A 19210-nucleotide genomic window follows, 5' to 3' on the forward strand; every position below is an offset into this window, starting at 1 on the left:
AATTTAAAATTATTTTTTTAAATAATTATATAAAATATTAAAATTTTTTATAATTAAACTCTAAAGAGTCAGAATTTGTGTTGGTCCACCCTGAATGAGACTACAAATTACAATAGGTCTCTTATTGTCATCCGAGAACCAAAAGGATCAGAAATAACATATACTAATAAACAAAGGACTGAAACCAAAAATAATACATGTATAAAATCACCTACAGATTCATCGCAAAAAAAAAACTTACATATTTTTCTCTCACGGAATATCTCTGCAACTTTTTACACACCGGTTTTCAGGTTTTAGGGTTTTTTCTTCAATCAGTCGATGGCGGAACACGAGGAGCACAAAGTGGAAGAGCAACATGAAGAGTCAATGATGGACAAAATCTCTGAAAAGCTTCACTTCAGTAACCATCATCCATCGGCGCCGGCGCCGGAGTCGTCTTCCGATTCCGATGATGAGAAGAAGAAGGTGACGTCACCTCCTCCGGCGGCGACGTCATCGTCTTCGTCGTTTGGGTCGAAGGTTCGTCGGCTTTTTGGTCGGGAACGTCCTGTTCACAAAGTCTTCGGTGGTGGTAAACGTGAGTTTTGCTTTTAGCTCTTTGTTGAACGAACTACAAATAAAATACTAGAAAAATATTTGAATTTTGTGAATGATTATTCAGCTATTTTAGCTTTATTAAGTTGTTGATATGCTTTTTGATCAATCAAATAGACTAGAGAAATAGTTTGGTTTAGTTTCAGGAATCTTGTATTTTGAATACCTGTCATTGGTTTTAGATCTGGATCTGTTATTCTAGTCCAACCGTAGTCCAACAATAAGTATAGAGGAATAATTCTTTTGATAACCGCGATGCCCGGGTCAGCTTTTGCACACCTCGACCACCTTCCAACAGCAACAGTTATCAGGTAATTCTGCCCATCGGCCAGATAGGAAGATTCACCTAGTGTTTTTTTGTCTCTGCTGGGATTTGAACGTGAGAACTTCTCAATACACTTCATTGACCACTAGGCGTCTAAGGGGTTGTTGGTTAATTGCTGGATTTCTTTGTTCAAGAGTTCTTTTTTTTAGTTTAATAACCGTGGTGTTCATCCTTGCACTTTGTTCAAGAGTGTCATGGAGTTTCACCTTCGAGGTGATTTTGATTTTTGCCTTTTAGCCCAAGGAATTTTAGTAGCTCAGTTGGATTTTTTGGGTGTGGGGTTTGGATGGGTTGGGGTGGGTGGGTGGAGGGGGGTTGTTAATTTTATTTATGGACCGTATTGGGTGGTCGAAACTTTTGGGCTATGGAGTCAAGTTTTAATGAGGTTAGTTAAATTGGGGGAAGAAACAAATTGGGGATTCAATTCAAAAATATTGAATCTAGTCCAAATTAAGTGGAGTGGATATTGGATTCAGTTAAAGTTTTAAGCTTTAGCACAATTTTCTTACTCTACTTTCTTTTAGTATTTTTTGACTAAGGATGGTTCAAGTTGTAAGAAGATTAGTATTTTGTCCGAGAGAAGAAGAATTGTTAGATATTCAGTCCAAAATTTCTGAACCTAGTTTGAATGGATTGGTTATTTGAGTATTCATAAAGCTGATAAAACTCGATAGTTGTACGCTACTTGTACTTCATATGTGGTACTGTTTTGGTGGTGCAGCTGCCGATATGTTCTTGTGGAGGAACAAGAAGATATCTGCAGGATTTCTCGGTGGGGCCACAGCTATCTGGGTTCTCTTTGAGGTAGTAGAATACCATTTGCTTACCTTGCTCTGTCATGGTTTGATGATTGCTCTGGCTGGATTGTTTTTGTGGAGCAATGCTAGCACCTTCATTCACAAGTAAGTTAATCTTGCTGTTATACTTGAATGCTACAACTTTTAAGAAGAATATATGTTAAGAGGATTGGTTATATGACTATATCAGATGTTATCTAGTTTGTAATCATGTATAGTTGATTGATAGATGCTTTTGTTTCCCTTTGTAGATCTGCACCACACATTCCGGAAGTTCACATCCCCGAGAAACCGGTGTTGGAATTCGCATCTGCTCTTAGGAATGAGGTCAATCGTGCCTTAGCAGTTATGAGGGAAATAGCAGCTGGAAAGGATCTGAAGATGTTCCTTATGGTGCGTCTCTCGTGTACTTTCATCCGATTGATTATTAGTTCATTCTCCAAATCTTGTTTCTACTCACTATATAAGGGAATTTGGGTGTGATAATCCATCTAATATTAATCTTGTTAACTTCACCAGGTCATTGCTGGCTTGTGGCTCGCGTCAATTTTGGGCGGTTGCTGTGATTTCTTGACCTTGTTCTACATAAGTAAGCAACTTCTTATACCGGATTAGTAATTCCTGTTTTAAATTTAGTTGCAAATGCTGGGATTTTGAGATTGATTTTGTGTAATTTCTTGGAACAGTTGTTGTGGTTCTCCACACAGTACCTGTTCTGTACGAGAAATATGAGGATCAGGTGGACGCATTTGCTGAGAAAGCCTTGCACGAATTCAAGAAACAGTATGCCGTCTTTGATGCAAAGGTATTAAGTAAAATTCCTCGAGGTCCATTGAAAGATAAAAAGAATGCTTAGACAGAGTCACTATGTTGGGAGAAAGATGCATCTTGTGGTTGTCCTTGTGAATTTTGATACAAGATGGTGGTTGAATTGGTCTTTTTTAGAGCTATATTTCCACGGTTGTGTTGTGGAATTTATGTTAATGCATGATATGACATGGAGAGTACTCTTTAAATGTTTGTTTATTTATCTGTTGAGTTATCTTCTCTTCTCTTGTCGCTATTAAATTTATAGACGTGTGACAAGCTGATCTTCTCTTCTCTTTTCGCTATTAAATTTATAGACGTGTGACAAGCTGATTGACAACGACTTCTTTTAAAAAATTCATATTTACCTTAGAATTGCATTAACGTGAGGAGATGGGATTGGGATTTGGCAAATATGTTTGTGGGATGTTCTATATGTGTGGCTTGAACGTGGCCACTTGGGTCAACATGATGAAATGATGGAGTGGCCTAATTGAGCTAAATCCATATGGCAGTATTGCAAGAGTCTCGAATCAAATTTGGATTTTAACTTGACAAGGACTCAATGTTTGGGCTTATTGCCGACAAAAATGGTTCTTTTTTCATTTTTAGTTTGGGACGAATGTCTTCTTTTTTGGGCTAATATTTTAGGCCACGAGGGCATTTTGGTACATTCAAATATTCTTAATTTAAGATTAAAAGATTTAAAAGCTTTTACTTTAGTATGATTCTAAGTCGAAGTACTTCCCGAACGTTAAATGTAATCTTTTATGTGAAACAATTCACACGGCTATATTGCTCTTGTATGTTTTCTTGAGCATTGGTCATCCGGATGCAAGAAGTGGTGATACATCTATTGCTAGAATTTGCATCTTAGATATATACTTGGTGTTGAAAAATAAATGAAAAGCTTTTAGGTCTTTGAGTGGCCAAGGTTTAATCAGTGACAAATTGATACTTCATGCCCCGTTCTCGTTCTCTGTCACCTTATACGAATCTAGTTTAGTCTTCGGCAAGGTAGTTGATGTTGACATACAAAAGGCTTGATCTGATAGGCTATGCAAGAGAAAAGCATTTAAAAGTTATAACTTTACAACAACTGATGGGGTGAAATGGCAGGAACGACTAGTAAGTTCATGATGGAACACGATAAATTGTGCAACTTAAGATGTTAAATAATGTTCCGATCCATAAGGAATCAGGGCCTCTAATGTAACACAGATCGTGTATCAAGAGGTAATCCAAGTAAGAGTGGAGCTAATAGTCATAAACCTTGTTCATATTAAAGTAGCAACAATTATTTCAAACCTATTTTTTCATACCTAGCATCAAGCAAAAAATTGCAGAAATACATGGCATTGCAAGAAAGTATCTAAAGAAATCCCTCAACACATACATTTACCACTAATTTGTTAAGAGAGAAGTACGAGCAGTTGGCTTCCTCTTCAGCACTTGCAAAGAAGGGGAAATAGAAAACAACTCTCGCCTCTTCCTCCTCCTTTTCCTTTGGTGTCAAAAAGGACAATCTATCTAATATTACAGAAGCAACAGCAACAACAACAACGATTTCAAACCTACAAGATAAAACTACAATTAAATCTTGAACAAACAGGTCAGCAAGACTCGGTGAGTGAGACTCTTGATCTCCACTCCTGTTCCCTAATGATCTGATTTATCACCTCTTGACAACTTTCTTTCGTTTAGCATCTTTTGTTTTTCCAAAGACACAATCTGTATGAGCGGGTCGAGAAGGGTGCAGGAAGATGTAATTTAACTATACTACAGAAAATAAGACAACTGCTCCTTTTTCCTTGATCCTCCTTCGCCATATGCCTCATTCCATTGTTTTAGCTCGCTCATTATTGATCCTCCAGCTGCAAAGCTAGCTGCAACCTGTAACAAGGAAAAAAACAGACACAATGTAATCAAAATTTGCTGCTACTGAGGGATTGTCCCGAGAAGTTGCAGTCACAAGTAAACTTTGAAACCGATTGAATTGAGTCCAAGCCAAGGTTAAAGGCCAAACTGATTGCTACAAAGAGATGAAGTTGTTCAATCTTTCTTATGGTACCAACACAACCAGAAATGGTGCAACTGGGTGTTATGTTGCCTAAAGTTGTTCTTGGATCTTGATTATCTGACGTGTTAGAAAATCACGAATAACAAAGCTGTAGAGAAATTCATCTAACCTGATTTTTGGCTTGTTTGAAGTCTTCCATATTCAAAGGTCGGATGGTAATCACTTTATCCTCCTTATCTTCATCTGTAGCTGGAGCAACTCCAGCATTCTTAGCTTCCTCAGCTCTGCGTTTCTTATCCTTCAGAAGTTGAAGGTTATTAATAAGAGACTAGAGCGTTAAAGGAAAAACACTTAGAAATATAAACTGGTGAAGGAAGATATTCCACATACCAAGTCTTTGATTCTTTCTTGCTGTATCAACTCTCTAACTGGCCGGTATGCAGCAGTAGTGCACAGATTCTGTTCCAAGCGTTGCGACACATTTCTTAGTTGGTGAGAGTTGAAAGGAATATGAAAACCACAAACAAGTTATACAACCTTGAGATCACTTCCAGAGTAGCCTTCAGTCATTGCCGCCAGCTCCTTGAAGTCCAATCCTTCATCAACTCTCTCCTTGGCCAGTAGAGTTTTCATGATCATTTCCCTGTTCTCTACTGATGGTAAACCAACCATAATTCTGTATTTAAGAGGGGGAATTATTACTATCTGACATCAAGAATAGAAACAGAACGTTGTGGTTCTTTAACACCAGAAATACTCTTGAAACGTTTGTAATAACCTAGGAGATATAAAACTAATATAGTACTTCATATAATCCTGGCATATGTAGGTGCAATGTGATTCTTGTTCTTAACAAAGCTCAACTCTTTTATACAAGCTCATGGAAGCTGGAGTCTCCATAGGCTGATAATCATTCTACTTGAAGTTTAGGCATGTTAGGAAAAGAGAAGTACAACTCATCACTGAAAGATAAGATATTACCTTCTCTCAAAACGCCTAATAATTGCTTCATCAAGGTCAAATGGCCTATTGGTAGCAGCAAGAACAAGAATTTTTTCACCTGCTTTTGTTAGTAACCCATCCCAATGAGTCATGAACTCATTCTTTATTTTCCGCATAGCTTCATGCTCCCCAGCTCTAGATCTCTGGCCAAGCATGCTATCAACCTCATCCACAAAGATAATAGTGGGAGAGACCTTAGCTGCAAGAGTGAACAATGCACGGACATTTTTCTCATCTTCTCCAAACCATTTTGAAGTAATTGTGGACATAGACACATTGATGAAACTCGCTCCAGCTTCTCTTGCAATGGCCTTTGCCAACATAGTCTTCCCTGTGCCAGGAGGCCCAAATAGCAGTATTCCTCTGCACGGCTTCAAAAGGCCACCTTTGAATAGGTCCGGTCTCCTCAGGGGTAACATCACCAACTCCTGAAGAGATTCTTTAAGTTCATCCAAGGCACCAATATCAGCAAATGTCACACCAATTTCACTCGCAGGTATAACTTCAGGCCTTATACGCTTCTCGAATTCATTGTCGGGAGGAACTTCCTGGTACAATCACATAAAGAAAATCTTCAAGTAAAGCGGTGTTATAAGGGAAACAAGGGATTGTGCCCCCATATAAGTAGATTTAGTAAAATGAAGAGGAAAAGTAAATAACAGAAACTCACCGGAGTTTTTGGAGCTGGGGTTGTAATGTTCCCATCATTTCCCGGTGGAGCCGGAGCTTCAGCTTCACCTTTCTTTTCTGGGAGGATACCTTCAGTTTTGGCTTCTGGTTTTGTACTACTACTTTCTCGGCCCTGAGAATCCTACAATAAATGAAATGAACTTAAAAAAGCTAAAAACCTATTCGAAATTACGTTGATCTTGTCAAACTGAAACCAAATTATCCCACCTTTGATGTTTCAGCTTGTGCTTCGAGCTTTAAGAAATCCTTCCCAGCAGATTTTCCTTCCTGAAATACGCCCAGTCCATGGGACAAGCTGTGGTTTCAAAGTCAGAAATTCAGCAAGATATTACACCTATCAACATACAAAGGGAGACAAAATAGACATAAGGAGGACCTTGAAGATGAAATAACAAGCTTCCCATTTCTGTATTCAGGATCCTTTGTGTTCATCAGATGGTACGAGATTGCTGATACCACAATTTCTTCTATATAGTTACTTAGGACCATGGTGTCCGCCATACAAATTGATCCTAGATCTTCACATTCAATATCGTTAGCAGAAAGTACTTCCATTATGTGATTTCTGTTGTCCTGAAACTGGATCATCTTCATATCCTCCTCTAGTTGAGACTTCCAACTAACAAGATGAGTTTCCTCTTCTGGGGGTTTGATTTCAAGGTTATAGGGAAATATTGAAGAAAGCCTTTCATCTATTTCCCTATAGTCGTTTTCAGGGTCCACAATTCTTGAACCAAGGATCAGAACAGACCCGGACAATCTCTTCAGCATTTTCTGGAACAACACATATATCTTTTCCGACCTACAAAGGACCTTTTCAACATCCCTGAGATACACAACCATGGGACTGGTTTTCGATACTTTGACAATAATCTGTAAGTGGAATGAGTAATCTTAGTCCGACAAATACATTAGAGAAAGATCAGGCAATAGCTATAAAGGACACTATCTACTTGATAATTCGAAGTTGATTATAATCAAATATTTTGGGATGTATAGAACTCGAATGAATACCTTGTACAAGGTCTGTATAAGAAGCTTCTCATCGAAAGCCCAGCTACTGTTGCGCATAAGTGGAGCTGTGACAGAGAAGAGAAAAATATACAATATGAAGCTTAATCAGATCTATAAATTCTATCTCAAAAAAGAATCCTACGAACTCTTTCATGAAAGACATTTTATCTGTTCAGGTAGAAAAATTAATCCAGTCTAGGCAGACCAAAGCTTCTTGAGCCGGGGGTCTATCGGAAACAGCCTCTCTACTTCTTCGGAGGTAGCGGAATGGACTGCGTACATCTTACCCTCCCCAGACCCCACTTTGTGGGAACACACTGGGTTTGTTGTTGTTGCTGTTGCAGACCAAAGCTGACAAGCCGGGTAGCATCTCTGAAACTCTGCCTATTTACTAGGTAAGAAATACATACTTCATAGTTCTAAAAGAATCTCATGGGAAATAGAGAAAAGGAAAAGGACAACCTAGTAGTACGTACAATGAAACATTCGCTGTGTAACACTATAACGTAATGCTTAGGCCACAAATCAAAGGGATCAAGGCAATTAAATTAATTCAGTAAAGCTTCAAGAAAAGAGATCTCATGGTTGATGCAAGTCAAAACCTGGATTCCCTGATGAATTATATGAAGTTATATCATTCAAATTGGCCGAGGCAGATGCGTTCCTACGCAAATTTGCAGCTTTGAAAGATCCATCTCTGCCAACATGTCAGGAAACAAGAATCAGACATGACCAAGAAAAAGAGGACAAATAAGTAAGTAATACATTCATAGGATGACAGAAAACTCATGTCTTACATTGATCCAATTTCTACTCCACTGCTTTGCCTACGCAATGAACCTGCAGCAATAGAATTACATGCATTTGTAACAAAACACAAGAAATACATTTTGAAGCATCAAATAGCAAAACCTCGCAATAAACCAAAACAATCCACGACGATAATAATCTCCAACCAAAAACTAAAAGTAAAACTAGAAGCTTCAACGCCTACAAAGTTAACAATAGTCAAAAGTTAGAATTCTTAACCCACTTATACATGCTGTCCAAAGAATCATCCAATGCTTCATATTTTGATTCAAATACCCTGTGCTCTGTTCTACAATTTGCATAACTTAGTTAAAACTAGTTTAATTTAAAAGCTTTACCCAGTGAAACCAAAAATGCTCAAAATTCATTAATGAAAACTTATAATATTGGTTTATTTTGTATTAGCATTGCACAGTATGTTAGCTTCTCAGGAGTCCTGGTTGTTTTGGGTGAAAAGAAAAGAGAGAGAATTTGTAATCTAGTTTTTTGCATCTTCAATTGCACAGAACTCCCAGCTTCCTAGGAACTTGGTTTGTTTCTCTGTCACTGATCAAGTTCATACCTTTGTTTTCCTCCTTGGGCTGAAGCATGGAAAAGGATCCAAACAATCCAGACATTCTCCCCACTGTTGTCTCCGATATCGACCTTTTATGATACTGCAATAATCGAAGTTGCAATAGAGATTTTACTTTATGCATCAATATCTTTATATAAGAAATGAACAACAAATGCTGCAAAAAGATTTGACATGATCTAGAGAAAAGTTGGCCATAGGACAAGTGAGAAGATGTAGACTTTTGACTTACATATTCTTTGCATGTTCCTCCATATTTGCTTTGCATCTGTAGAAGACTAGCCATCAGAATATTCAGAGATGAAGAAGCAAAGGTGAATCTAAGCTCTTTATTCACGTACCTTCAGTGAAAAATCAGTTACATCCAGTAGCAACAACTTGGCATTAAAGTAATGAGCCAATGCCTTGGCGAGCATTTGTTGATAAAGTTCTGGAAAATGTGAAACGTAGTGACTAAACAGAAAATTAACGCGCAACAAACAGAAAGCTCAATCCAAATTCAATGTAATGTATGCAAAAACTAACCAGCAGGTCCTGACAGCAAAATTGTTCGACTAGCAGGGGAGAGGTTGCGAGTATGCTTAGCAAAGTTGGCATTTGTCAAATTAACAAAAGAAGCACTTGTCAGCAACACCCTTGTTTGCTCGCTGTCATATGATATTATTTCAAAATTAGCGAGTTACAGCACTCTACTAACTCAGGTTAAAAAGTGCAAATTCTGATGTAACCAAGCTTTTATTGAAAGACAGGTCATTAATCTAAACAAACAATTTGACATCAAACTCACAAGCAAATCCAAGTCCTCCATTCAAATCATTAGGAGTATAATACCAAGAAACAGTCTTCAAATTTGAACATAGGATATCGAGAAAAAAATTCAGCTCTAATGCAGTATAAAATCCTAAAATGAACATAGGATATGAATCCCAATAGCATAAAGATATCAACAAGTAGAGCCGCTACCTCCTAATCTAGTAACTATGTCAGTCTCTTAGGCCAATATAAGGGCCACATATACTATATTGGCTAATCTTCACAAAGCAACACTGAACTCACTCAAAACTAGAGTTTGATTTCTCATATAGTCACTCAAGTAGTACTCCCTCTACTTCAGTTTGTTCGGACGTACTTTACTTTTTAGTCCGTTTCAGAAATCACATGACATGTTTAAGCCTACATGCTTTGCACATCTTAATTTAATATCACAAGATTAAAAAGTATTTCTTTCTCTTTCTTAAACTACGTATCTAAATTAAAATAGGACAAACAAATTAAAACATAGGGAATAATAGTAATAATCTCGGAAAGTCACTTTCTTCCATAAGCAAAACAGAGAAAAACAAACTACTTCTACTTTTCAAATACTGAACATTAAAGAACAAAATGAAATGAAGCAAGCATAGGAGAAAAGTTTTATAATCGACTGAAATGTTTTCCTTGTTATGTTTACCTCAAGTAATATGGAAACTCATCAAAGGTGACTTTACTATCTTTGCCATTTGCTATGAGATTAAGCATCTCTTGCTCCATAATCATCGGTGTAATAATGTTGGCTGCCGATCCACCACCAGCCCATCTGCTAACCGTCTGGCCTGACGCCAATCCAATACCAACTCCAACGCCTATTCCCACACCTAAAGCTGACAACAACATATTCTTCTGTTCCATCTCTAATACTCAAAATCAACTTACGAAATCGCAAAAACAGAGTACGTCAAACACCGCCAACAAAACAGACTCTCTTTTTTTTCCTCTCGAAACTGAAGAAAAAATCAGTGTTTTCGTATGGAAAAAACGCAGAGGATCTGTATTAATCTCAGATTTGGAACCGAAAGTGCTTGAAATCGGTTAAAACTTTACCGGTAACCTTTGACAAAACACACAGAAATTCAAATATTCCAACACTTTTTCTCAATTTCTCCTCGAAGATGATTCAGATTTCGGAACAAAATGCATCACAATCAACTTTTCTCGCACTCTGTATATTTTTTTTCTACGTGCTTGCAGTTTCTTCACACATGCATATAAAGCGTCTGCCTTAAATAAAAGATCTCCGATTTATCTCTGAATATTTCGAAGCACTACGTCCTTCTCTTTCTCTTTTTCTCCAAAAATATTAATAAAATTGATCGTAGAAGCACTACGTCGTTCGCTTTCTCTTTTTTCTCCAAAAATATAATAAAATTGTTCGTTTCTACGTAATATAATGAAATACTGATGGATCTCGAAGGCCTGAGAGACGCAGTATATGTATGTATATATGGATATGTATGGATGATAAGGAGGTACCGGCGGCGGAGTAACGGTGGTTCACGGCGGGGAAGAAAATGGAAAGAAATGAGAAAGGTGGTTAGAGAGGGAGAGTGTATTACAGTTGCCGCTATATTAGGCTTCGGGTAATGACGAAAAACAAAACCAACTGATAGGGTCCACTATTGGGTTGATGAATCTGACGTGTGAGTATTTTTAGATAAATTTAAGGCACCTATCATCTACATTTCACACCGTACATACTTATTTTTTCTTTTAACCTACTTTCGAGAAAAAAAAAAGGATATATATACTCATGAACTATAATAAGTAGTTCGAAAGTATACCTGTACTCTTCGTATTTCTTTTTACTCTTGACAATTTTTTTTCTAATTTTTTATATGTTATATCATACTCAGTTCAGTATATTAATGCTTCCTTGTGCACAAGATTTTAAATATATTAAATCGCAAGGATGTATTGTATTTAGTCATACCTGATATTTTTGAATGTGATTGTTTTCATGATTAAAATCTGTGATATTTGTGTCAAATCAAATTTAAGATCGTAAGATTAGAAAAAAAGATTAGTATGGTTTACATATGTTAAGCATTACCAAATTGAATTTATTTTTTTGTGTCAAGTTAAACAAATTAAAAGGGACAAAATATACTTTTGGGTTGATGCATAAATATTTCATTGAATTTGTTAATTTTTAATTAAACACCTTTTTTACTTCTTCAAAGTGCGTATGATGTTTTTATAGGAGTAACTTTTATATAAAAAGTAATTAGAAGATTACGAATTTAAATAGTAAAAATAATTATTTATAAATATATAAAATATTACTATATATAATAAATTCTAATGATGAAGTTTAATGCACTGGCCTCATGGGTTGCCCTCTTTAACTTCCTTCCACATAAGTTGAAATTGCCTTGGTATATGTCGATGGAAACAGTGGGTCACAGGTGATTATAGTAGGGATTCGATACAGAGAATCATTTAAGATCATTGTGGGCTCTGTTGAATCAGGGTCTGCAGAGCAGGACGCCATGCAACAAAATTAAATTCAACAGCACGTTAGTGAGCCTGATGATGCCGAAACTGTTAGCCAATTATATTCACTTAGTAAAAGATTAGAAGACACTGTTTTTAGAAAAAGAGGCCTTGAATTGTACAGAAAATGACTCCTCCTCCTTTTTATATATGTATATCGGAGCAAGTTGATAGAATCACATAGAAATATCTCTATTTTTGGAATGTATACGTTGAACTTGGGACAACTTTGTTGAATCAGGTAGTCTACTTTGTCGATTTAACAGGAAAAAAATATATATCCGTCCTAAATTGAGATGACATATTGATTAAAAAAAAATAATTAATAACATAATTAATTTATCATAATATTCTTATTAAATGATATTATTTACATTTTAATTTGAAGAAGAAGTAATTAATACAAAAGGTAAAATATGAATTGTCTCTTCAGGACAAGTAAAATGTGAAATTAAATTAGAAAATTTGGGACGGAGGAGTACGTTCACAAAGCAAAACAACATAATACAACCTGCATAGTGCATATACTAATCAATTATAAATTACAACTATACATAATTGCATCTATTTCTTTTTTTGCCAAAGTTTAATTTAAATAGTCCCAATAATTCGCGAAAGGAATGGAAAATAACCATCCCTTAGTTAGTTGAAATATTTTATAAATGTCAAAAGGTCCATAAAGTATTATCATCCTCCTCTTGTTTTTTTGAATTATTAACTTGATATTGCAATCAAATTAAATTGTGCTCCAAAATCAGCCATCACGTCAGGATGGCCGAGTGGTCTAAGGCGCCAGACTCAAGTTCTGGTCCTCGTGAGAGGGCGTGGGTTCAAATCCCACTTCTGACAATCACTTTTCACTATTTTTTTGACGAGACTCGGGCTGGAGTAAGATGGAGTTCTTTTTCGAACCTTGCACATAGCAGGAGATTAATTTTTTTACGCTGAGTTTCATCAAAAAAAAAAAGGCACAAGGCAGCCGGTGCAAGACAGACCAGCGAGGTTAATATGGATGTGAGGCTTGATACAATATATAGGTCACTTAAAATGGCTGTAATTTTCAAGTATTTGGGTTTATTATCCAGAAAAATAGATATATTGACGAGGATGTCACTGACAAGATTGGTGTAGGGAATGAAATGGAGGCTTGTCGTTCATCATATTGACGTAGGAGGGATGAAATGGAGACCCAAATTTGAAGTTGTGATGTTGAGATGATTCATGCATGTGATCAAGAAAGAGACAAATATTTCGATACGAAAGTATAAGAGGTTAACTCCAGATAATATCAAATCGAATATGTATTGAAAAAAAATAATTTAACAGAACATGACAAATCCATTGTGAGAAAGTTTTGACTACGAGATATTTCATTTTCAGAGATTTCCTACGACGACAACATAAACTTGAAATCCCAATTAACAATGTGGTCAGCAAATAGAGGGACACCTCAATACTACTTGATAGTCACAAGATTTGGCTGTGACCAAGTGTCTTCTCTTCATTCTATGTCCTATTAAAATTTTCCACCTATGGTTCTACGTGTCACCTTTACCTTTAATACCATTAAAGTACCTGTACTGCTCTATCTCCATTATTGCAGATCTTTTCTTATTTTAAGTACTACCATTCACATATGTCTGTATTTCTATGGTTAACTAGAATTAACTTGTCATCTGTAAACAAAAAAAGAGATGCAGAATTCTCACAAGTCACAGCCCACAATATTAGTCGTATTCAATCAAATAGTGGCAACAAAGATCAACATACTTTCTGAGTTTCTGGTATTGGATGACATCAATTCCAGATCAAATAACACAGTACAATAATATACTCAGTGTTATGCAGTGGGTTTTGAAATGACAAGAGTATATGGTGTCTGAAATACTATTTCGGAGATGCGGTAGAGAGACTATTTTCAATAGATCATCGATTTAAGATAAAATAAAAGGGACAGTCCGATGCACTAAAGTTAGTGTTATGCGCCCCATCACAAAGGTGTATTGAACGCAGCCTTACCTTGCATTTTTATCAGAGGTTGTTTCCAAGGTGTATTGAACGCAGCCTTACCTTGCATTTTTGTCAGAGGTTGTTTTCAAGGTTTGAATCCATGGCAGCAACTTTATTAGTTACCGCCTTCTGGCTCAAGATAAAATATAATTAAAAAAAAAACTATATTATCACAAAATAATACAAATGATCTGCTCGAATATATTAAAAAGATTCAAGAAACTATAAGACGGATAATTTTTGGCTTACAAACTCTTGTGTTGAGAAAAATAATTTTCATTCCTCATCGCATAAAAAAATATTTTCGGTACATATAGCCTTATCATCTTAAAAGGCCATTTTAGCTATGGATTCTATGAAAATTCGTGTAAAAATTGATAATTCGACGAATAAAGTTCCATAATTCAATTAAAAATTAGATCGGAGGGAGAATGGGATGAAAGAACCCAATAATACACAAAACTATGAAGATTATTCATTTAATGGGAGAACAAAAAAAAAGTTGTATTTATTTCATTAAATCTAAGAATACAAAGCCATTCCATAGACTATGCAAGAGGATGGATGGCAATAAATTTCTTGAACGTCCATATATTACACCCATTACAACCCCTAGAAAAATTAATGGTAACATCCTTTGTACATTAAAATGTGCTAAAGCAAAGGCAATTGAACTCATAAGAATTGAACACCATACAGGCATGTATTTTGTCAATGATGGTAGAAGGAACCCCCTAAATACAATCTCCTCCCAAAGAGGGGCACACACGACAAGTACCAACGCGTACAGCGCCATTGCTACTGGATCCCGGGCCAATATAGACTGCTCGACGCTAGAGAGTGTTATGGGAGTTGAAGGGAGAACAGGCAACAAGTCCAGGTTGAACTGCGACAGCCGGTTTACTAATGGGAACATGAGACATCCGAGGAGAACGTCCAACAGCCAGTTCCCTTTGAGGCTAAATTTGAACCAATCGGATGGAAGGGGACGAAAACGGGATAGACAGCGTTTAAGAATTAGAATTCCAGCAAGACCCTCAGTTACATCAGTCAAAAGGCTGAACAAAGCCTGCCCTCGGAATGTGAGTGATTCTTTACTGATACCCACCATATACGCTCCAAAGGGTATCATCCACGAACCTATAAACCAAAATGAGACGATCCAAAGAAGCATAACCTGCACAACCACAGTTGCCATGCAACACAAAGAACATAGATAAGTCGAAAAATAACAACAGGTATATGTTACAACATTTATATGTTTAAGAGTTTGAACATGGAAGCACTCTACTCTTTGACTACACGAATAGAGAGGAGAGGATTTTTTGTGTGTGTGGGGGGAGGGGAGCAAAAGTGAATTTCAGGACAGAACACATCAAGGCAGATACAACTTCCCGATTTTTAGTTGAGAAAAGTCCATTAAGAAATTTGGAAATTCAGGAGCACAAGGAATCTAGAAATGGATGACATATCTATAGGCAAGAAGTATCGAAAGAGTAAACATAATCTAAGAAATGGTTGAAAGCAAGAGAAGTAGAAAAAGCTAAAGAAGAATGTTTTTCATATAAGACTTTTACGTGGATACGCAAAACACTATGTCGAGCTTTACAAATACAAGCATAACAAGGTCTGAAACATAATTGAGGATAACAAGGTCGGAAATAAGCATTTCACAAGTTCATGACTAGATCACTCCTTATGACCTACACTCCAAAGCCTGTGAAAATTGGACAACTACTTGAAACTGTTTTTTAAAATCATAAGATATTTATGATTTCCTTATTTTCTTTTCCTTGTAAGTAAATACAAGTATCATGAGTATGACAGTAACTGACGTAATCTCTGACAGATAATTGAATAAGGTAACCTCTTTCCTTCCCAGTTTGGAGAGATATGTTAATAACTTAATACTTAGTATCTTAAAAAATGAAAAAACTGCATTCATGCATTCTCCACCGGTGACTCGGGCATGATGAGAAAAAATTGTACTAATTTTTAGTAAGGCCTCATCGTTAAGGAGGATTATCCCTTACCTGAAGGATCGTCTCCGCTGTCCAAGGGACAGTCCATGGTTTCCCGATCACCTTAAATACTACATCTGCAGCCTGAAAAGCATGAAGCTCTCGTTAAACTTGCGAAAAATTTTGCTTTAAGTACTTAATCATCTGAGTTAATAATTACAGATAGTAATCAAAGAGAAGTCTTCCTGCACGGATGTGCAGTAATGATCCTAAAACGCATTATAGTTCTCGTCTTCGTGAAGGTCCTTGTGTCCGAATTAACTAATTTGCACACAAGTTCAACACACTGGTGAACATGCCTGAGACACATTACACATTGGGAGGTGCACTTTTGGCATATATTTTATCCATTGGACAGGAGGACATTTGTATAGCATGTTTGTCAAAAGATGGATCATAAAATATGTGTTCTTTTCCTCTCCTTATTCTGCAGACTACAAAGGCAACAAAAGAAGTTTAAAACTAGCAGAAAGAAGATGAAGCTTTTTAATACTAACAGACAACTTGAAGGGACTTCTGAGATTTCTCCCTTTTTTTTGTAGAAACGCAAAAATTCAAGGGACTCACAAAGTGGCATCTATGTTGTGGAAGAATGTGACTGTAAAAACAACATTTAAATGGTTGAAAGCAACTGGTTCAAACTCCCAAGTAATAATTGCCTTCTAAACTCAAAAATATCCGTGGGAAAAGCTAATTACCGTTCAGCAAATACGATGGCAGGGTCTCCTTAAAGAATACAGTTTGATACAAGAAAAACTAGTTAATATGGAAGGTTAGCACAAAAAATAAAGCAACAGTGGAAAAAACACACAAAACTCCCTCTTGATTACGCTCCCCCCCCCCCCCCCCCCGCCCAAATAAAAAACACAGATAAGACAAGGGACTTATAGCTCCACTGACTGTATGGCATGCAAGAATATCGGCTCTATAAATGAAAGCAAATTACCTCTCTAAATTGTGAAATCAAGTTTCTTTTTTCCACGCTTGGTTTATCAATTTCCGGCTTCTCCAATTCCTTGCGTAAAAAATCATCAATAAACTCAGGGTTGGAGGCACCAGAAGACGATTCTTCATTCCTAAAGCATGAAATTTTCCACCTCTGCAAAATTGTCATCAAATCTAAGAAATGTACATAATCAAGTATCATATGAAATCATTAAAAGACATTGAATGTACTGGATAAATACTTAAGAAGTTTTATTCGATTTACTGATAGTGCGCCATCACTTCAAAATAATTACTAAAGCTAATTAGTTAACAGCTGAACATGTAGACCATGTTGCAAACCATAGAATACCAACCTAACTCGTTTATGGCGAAGTACCATCAAGATATAAGAAAACCAGAAGACAACTCTATTGGCATCTAGAAAACACAGTCCAGAATGAACTCTCCATTCATGAAAAACTCAAATGCGTACAGATACAGCCTCATTAATAAAGGTTGAAACTTTTATGTTAGGCAACCTTGGGCATCCTAATTCATAAATCCACCCACAGCTAAAAACTCAAAGAACTAACAAAGTTCCAAAATACACAATAATTAATAAAAATTTGAACTCTAGGGGAATAAAGAATGATAGTTAATGAACTGAACTCCAGAAATGCACAGTAATGTGCAGCAGTTGCAACTTGGTGTGAAGGAATTGAAATGTTACACCTACTTGAGTTCAGATGTAGAATCACTAGTAAAAGCGGAATTCTAGTGGTAGGTAACGTTAGATGACCCAGAAAACATAAACCCGCTATCTATATTACCAAGTACACAAGTATAAACAACAAATTTATGGAAAAAACTCTAGCAATACTCACTAATGAGTAAAGGTTGAAACTTTATGGCAAGAAAAGACTGAAATGTTACAACGACCTGGGTTCAGATAATGAATCTAAAGGTTGAAACTTGTGGGAGGTAACCTTGTGTCTCCCAGAAACCATAAACCAACAATTACATACAAAATAAACAAAAAAATTGACAAACTATACTACAAAAATACACAGTAATGAGTTAATAAACTATATGACGAGAAAAGATTTAAATGTAACAAAAGGTAGTGATTGCGTTCAGATACAGACACTAACAAATGTGTAAGCTTTGTGGTAGTTATTATTGAATATCCAATAAAAAGTAAACCGGTAACCCATTTTCCTTTATCCCAAAATTACAAAAGGAAAGCAATTAACCAACTAAAATCTATAAATAAAGAATAATGAGTCCAGATTGAAACCTTATGAAGAGTAGAGACTGAAACGTTATAAAAGGATCACTATCTGAGTTCATATACATATACAGAATTAATAACAACAACAACAACATACCCAGTATATTCCCACCAACTGGGGTCTGGGGAGGGTAAGTGTACGCAGTCCATACCACTACCTCAATTGTGAGATAGAGAGGTTGTTTCCGATAGACCCCCGGCTTAAAATATAGCAATCTAAGATAAGATAAGGAATAGTAATAGAACAAGATACAATTGAAATTAACATATACAATAATACCAAAAGCAAGATACTCCAAGTATACACCAAAACATACAACAACCTAACTCAGATTAACCTTCTACCCTAATTCGTCTCCTCCACAACTTCCTATCTAGGGTCATGACCTCGGTAAGTTGAAGCTGCTCCATGTCATGTCTAATCACCTCCCTCCAATATTTCTTCGGTCTACCTCTACCTCGCTTGAAACCATCCAGAGCCAACCTCTCACACCTCCGCACTGGGGCATCCGTGCTTCTCCGCATCACATGACCGAACCATCTCAATCTCGCTTCCCTCATCTTGGCTTCCACCGGAGCCACTCCCACCTTACCCCAAATAACCTCATTTCTAATCCTATCTTTTCTAGTGCACCCACTCATCCACCAAAGCATTCTCATCTCCGCCACCTTCATCTTCTGGATATGGGTTTTCTTAACAGGCCAACACTCCGCCCCATACAACAAAGCCGGTCTAACCACCACTTTGTAGAACTTTCCTTTAAGTTTAGGAGGTACCTTTTTGTAACACCCCGTATTCAAGTACGTGTATTGGTCTTATTTACATGAAATTAATTTTTTTTATTATTTTATTTATACTGGAATTTGCCCGTCAATGGTTCCATGCGAAAGTTATTGAATAAGCTTTCCAACGATATAAAGATTTCCAAAAACGGATAGGTTTCGAATATAATCGAGCATGTTCGAAACTATAAAACGGTGGCCGGGATATTTGGGAATAGTAAATGTGCAGGAAA

General features: G+C 36.5%; 3 protein-coding genes and 1 non-coding gene across 5 annotated transcripts in view; 2 read left to right on the forward strand and 2 right to left on the reverse strand.

Moving 5' to 3' along the window:
• Nucleotides 1-133: 133 nt before the first annotated feature.
• On the forward strand, nucleotides 134-2766 carry LOC107864283 (reticulon-like protein B4). Its single transcript, XM_016710617.2, has 5 exons — nucleotides 134-580; nucleotides 1644-1824; nucleotides 1971-2112; nucleotides 2239-2308; nucleotides 2406-2766. The coding sequence occupies exons 1-5, from the start codon at nucleotides 322-324 to the stop codon at nucleotides 2573-2575; spliced, it is 822 nt and encodes a 273-aa protein (XP_016566103.1). The 5' UTR covers nucleotides 134-321; the 3' UTR covers nucleotides 2576-2766.
• Nucleotides 2767-3823: 1057 nt separating this feature from the next.
• LOC107864295 (nuclear valosin-containing protein-like) lies at nucleotides 3824-11111 on the reverse strand. Of its 2 annotated transcripts, none has more exons than XM_016710631.2 (16): nucleotides 10087-11111; nucleotides 9162-9283; nucleotides 8978-9066; nucleotides 8869-8904; nucleotides 8625-8718; nucleotides 8050-8092; nucleotides 7855-7949; nucleotides 7253-7317; nucleotides 6615-7111; nucleotides 6446-6533; nucleotides 6219-6350; nucleotides 5528-6096; nucleotides 5084-5222; nucleotides 4937-5005; nucleotides 4716-4844; nucleotides 3824-4419 (listed from the first exon to the last, which is right to left on the reverse strand). In XM_016710631.2, the coding sequence occupies exons 1-16, from the start codon at nucleotides 10302-10304 to the stop codon at nucleotides 4306-4308; spliced, it is 2499 nt and encodes an 832-aa protein (XP_016566117.1). In that variant the 5' UTR covers nucleotides 10305-11111; the 3' UTR covers nucleotides 3824-4305. The 2 variants fall into 2 exon arrangements, with proteins under 2 accessions (XP_016566117.1, XP_016566110.1); XM_016710624.2 differs by having other exon boundaries at nucleotides 6219-6359; nucleotides 10087-11106.
• Nucleotides 11112-12710: 1599 nt separating this feature from the next.
• On the forward strand, nucleotides 12711-12794 carry TRNAL-CAA. Its single transcript has one exon. It is a non-coding gene; the product is annotated as a tRNA-Leu (tRNA).
• A 1639-nt stretch (nucleotides 12795-14433) lies between these two features.
• Nucleotides 14434-19210, reverse strand: part of LOC107864310 — a 10984-nt gene continuing 6207 nt past the window's right edge. The window contains exons 2-4 of the mRNA XM_016710643.2: nucleotides 16923-17075; nucleotides 15989-16060; nucleotides 14434-15132 (exon numbers count right to left, since the gene is read on the reverse strand). Of these exons, the coding sequence (XP_016566129.1) occupies nucleotides 14464-15132; nucleotides 15989-16060; nucleotides 16923-17075 (894 nt within the window). The 3' untranslated portion in view covers nucleotides 14434-14463. The remainder of the gene's footprint in view (nucleotides 15133-15988; nucleotides 16061-16922; nucleotides 17076-19210) is intronic.

The sequence above is a fragment of the Capsicum annuum genome, chromosome 1, assembly GCF_002878395.1.
Source record: "Capsicum annuum cultivar UCD-10X-F1 chromosome 1, UCD10Xv1.1, whole genome shotgun sequence".
NCBI classification, from domain to species: Eukaryota; Viridiplantae; Streptophyta; class Magnoliopsida; order Solanales; family Solanaceae; genus Capsicum; species Capsicum annuum.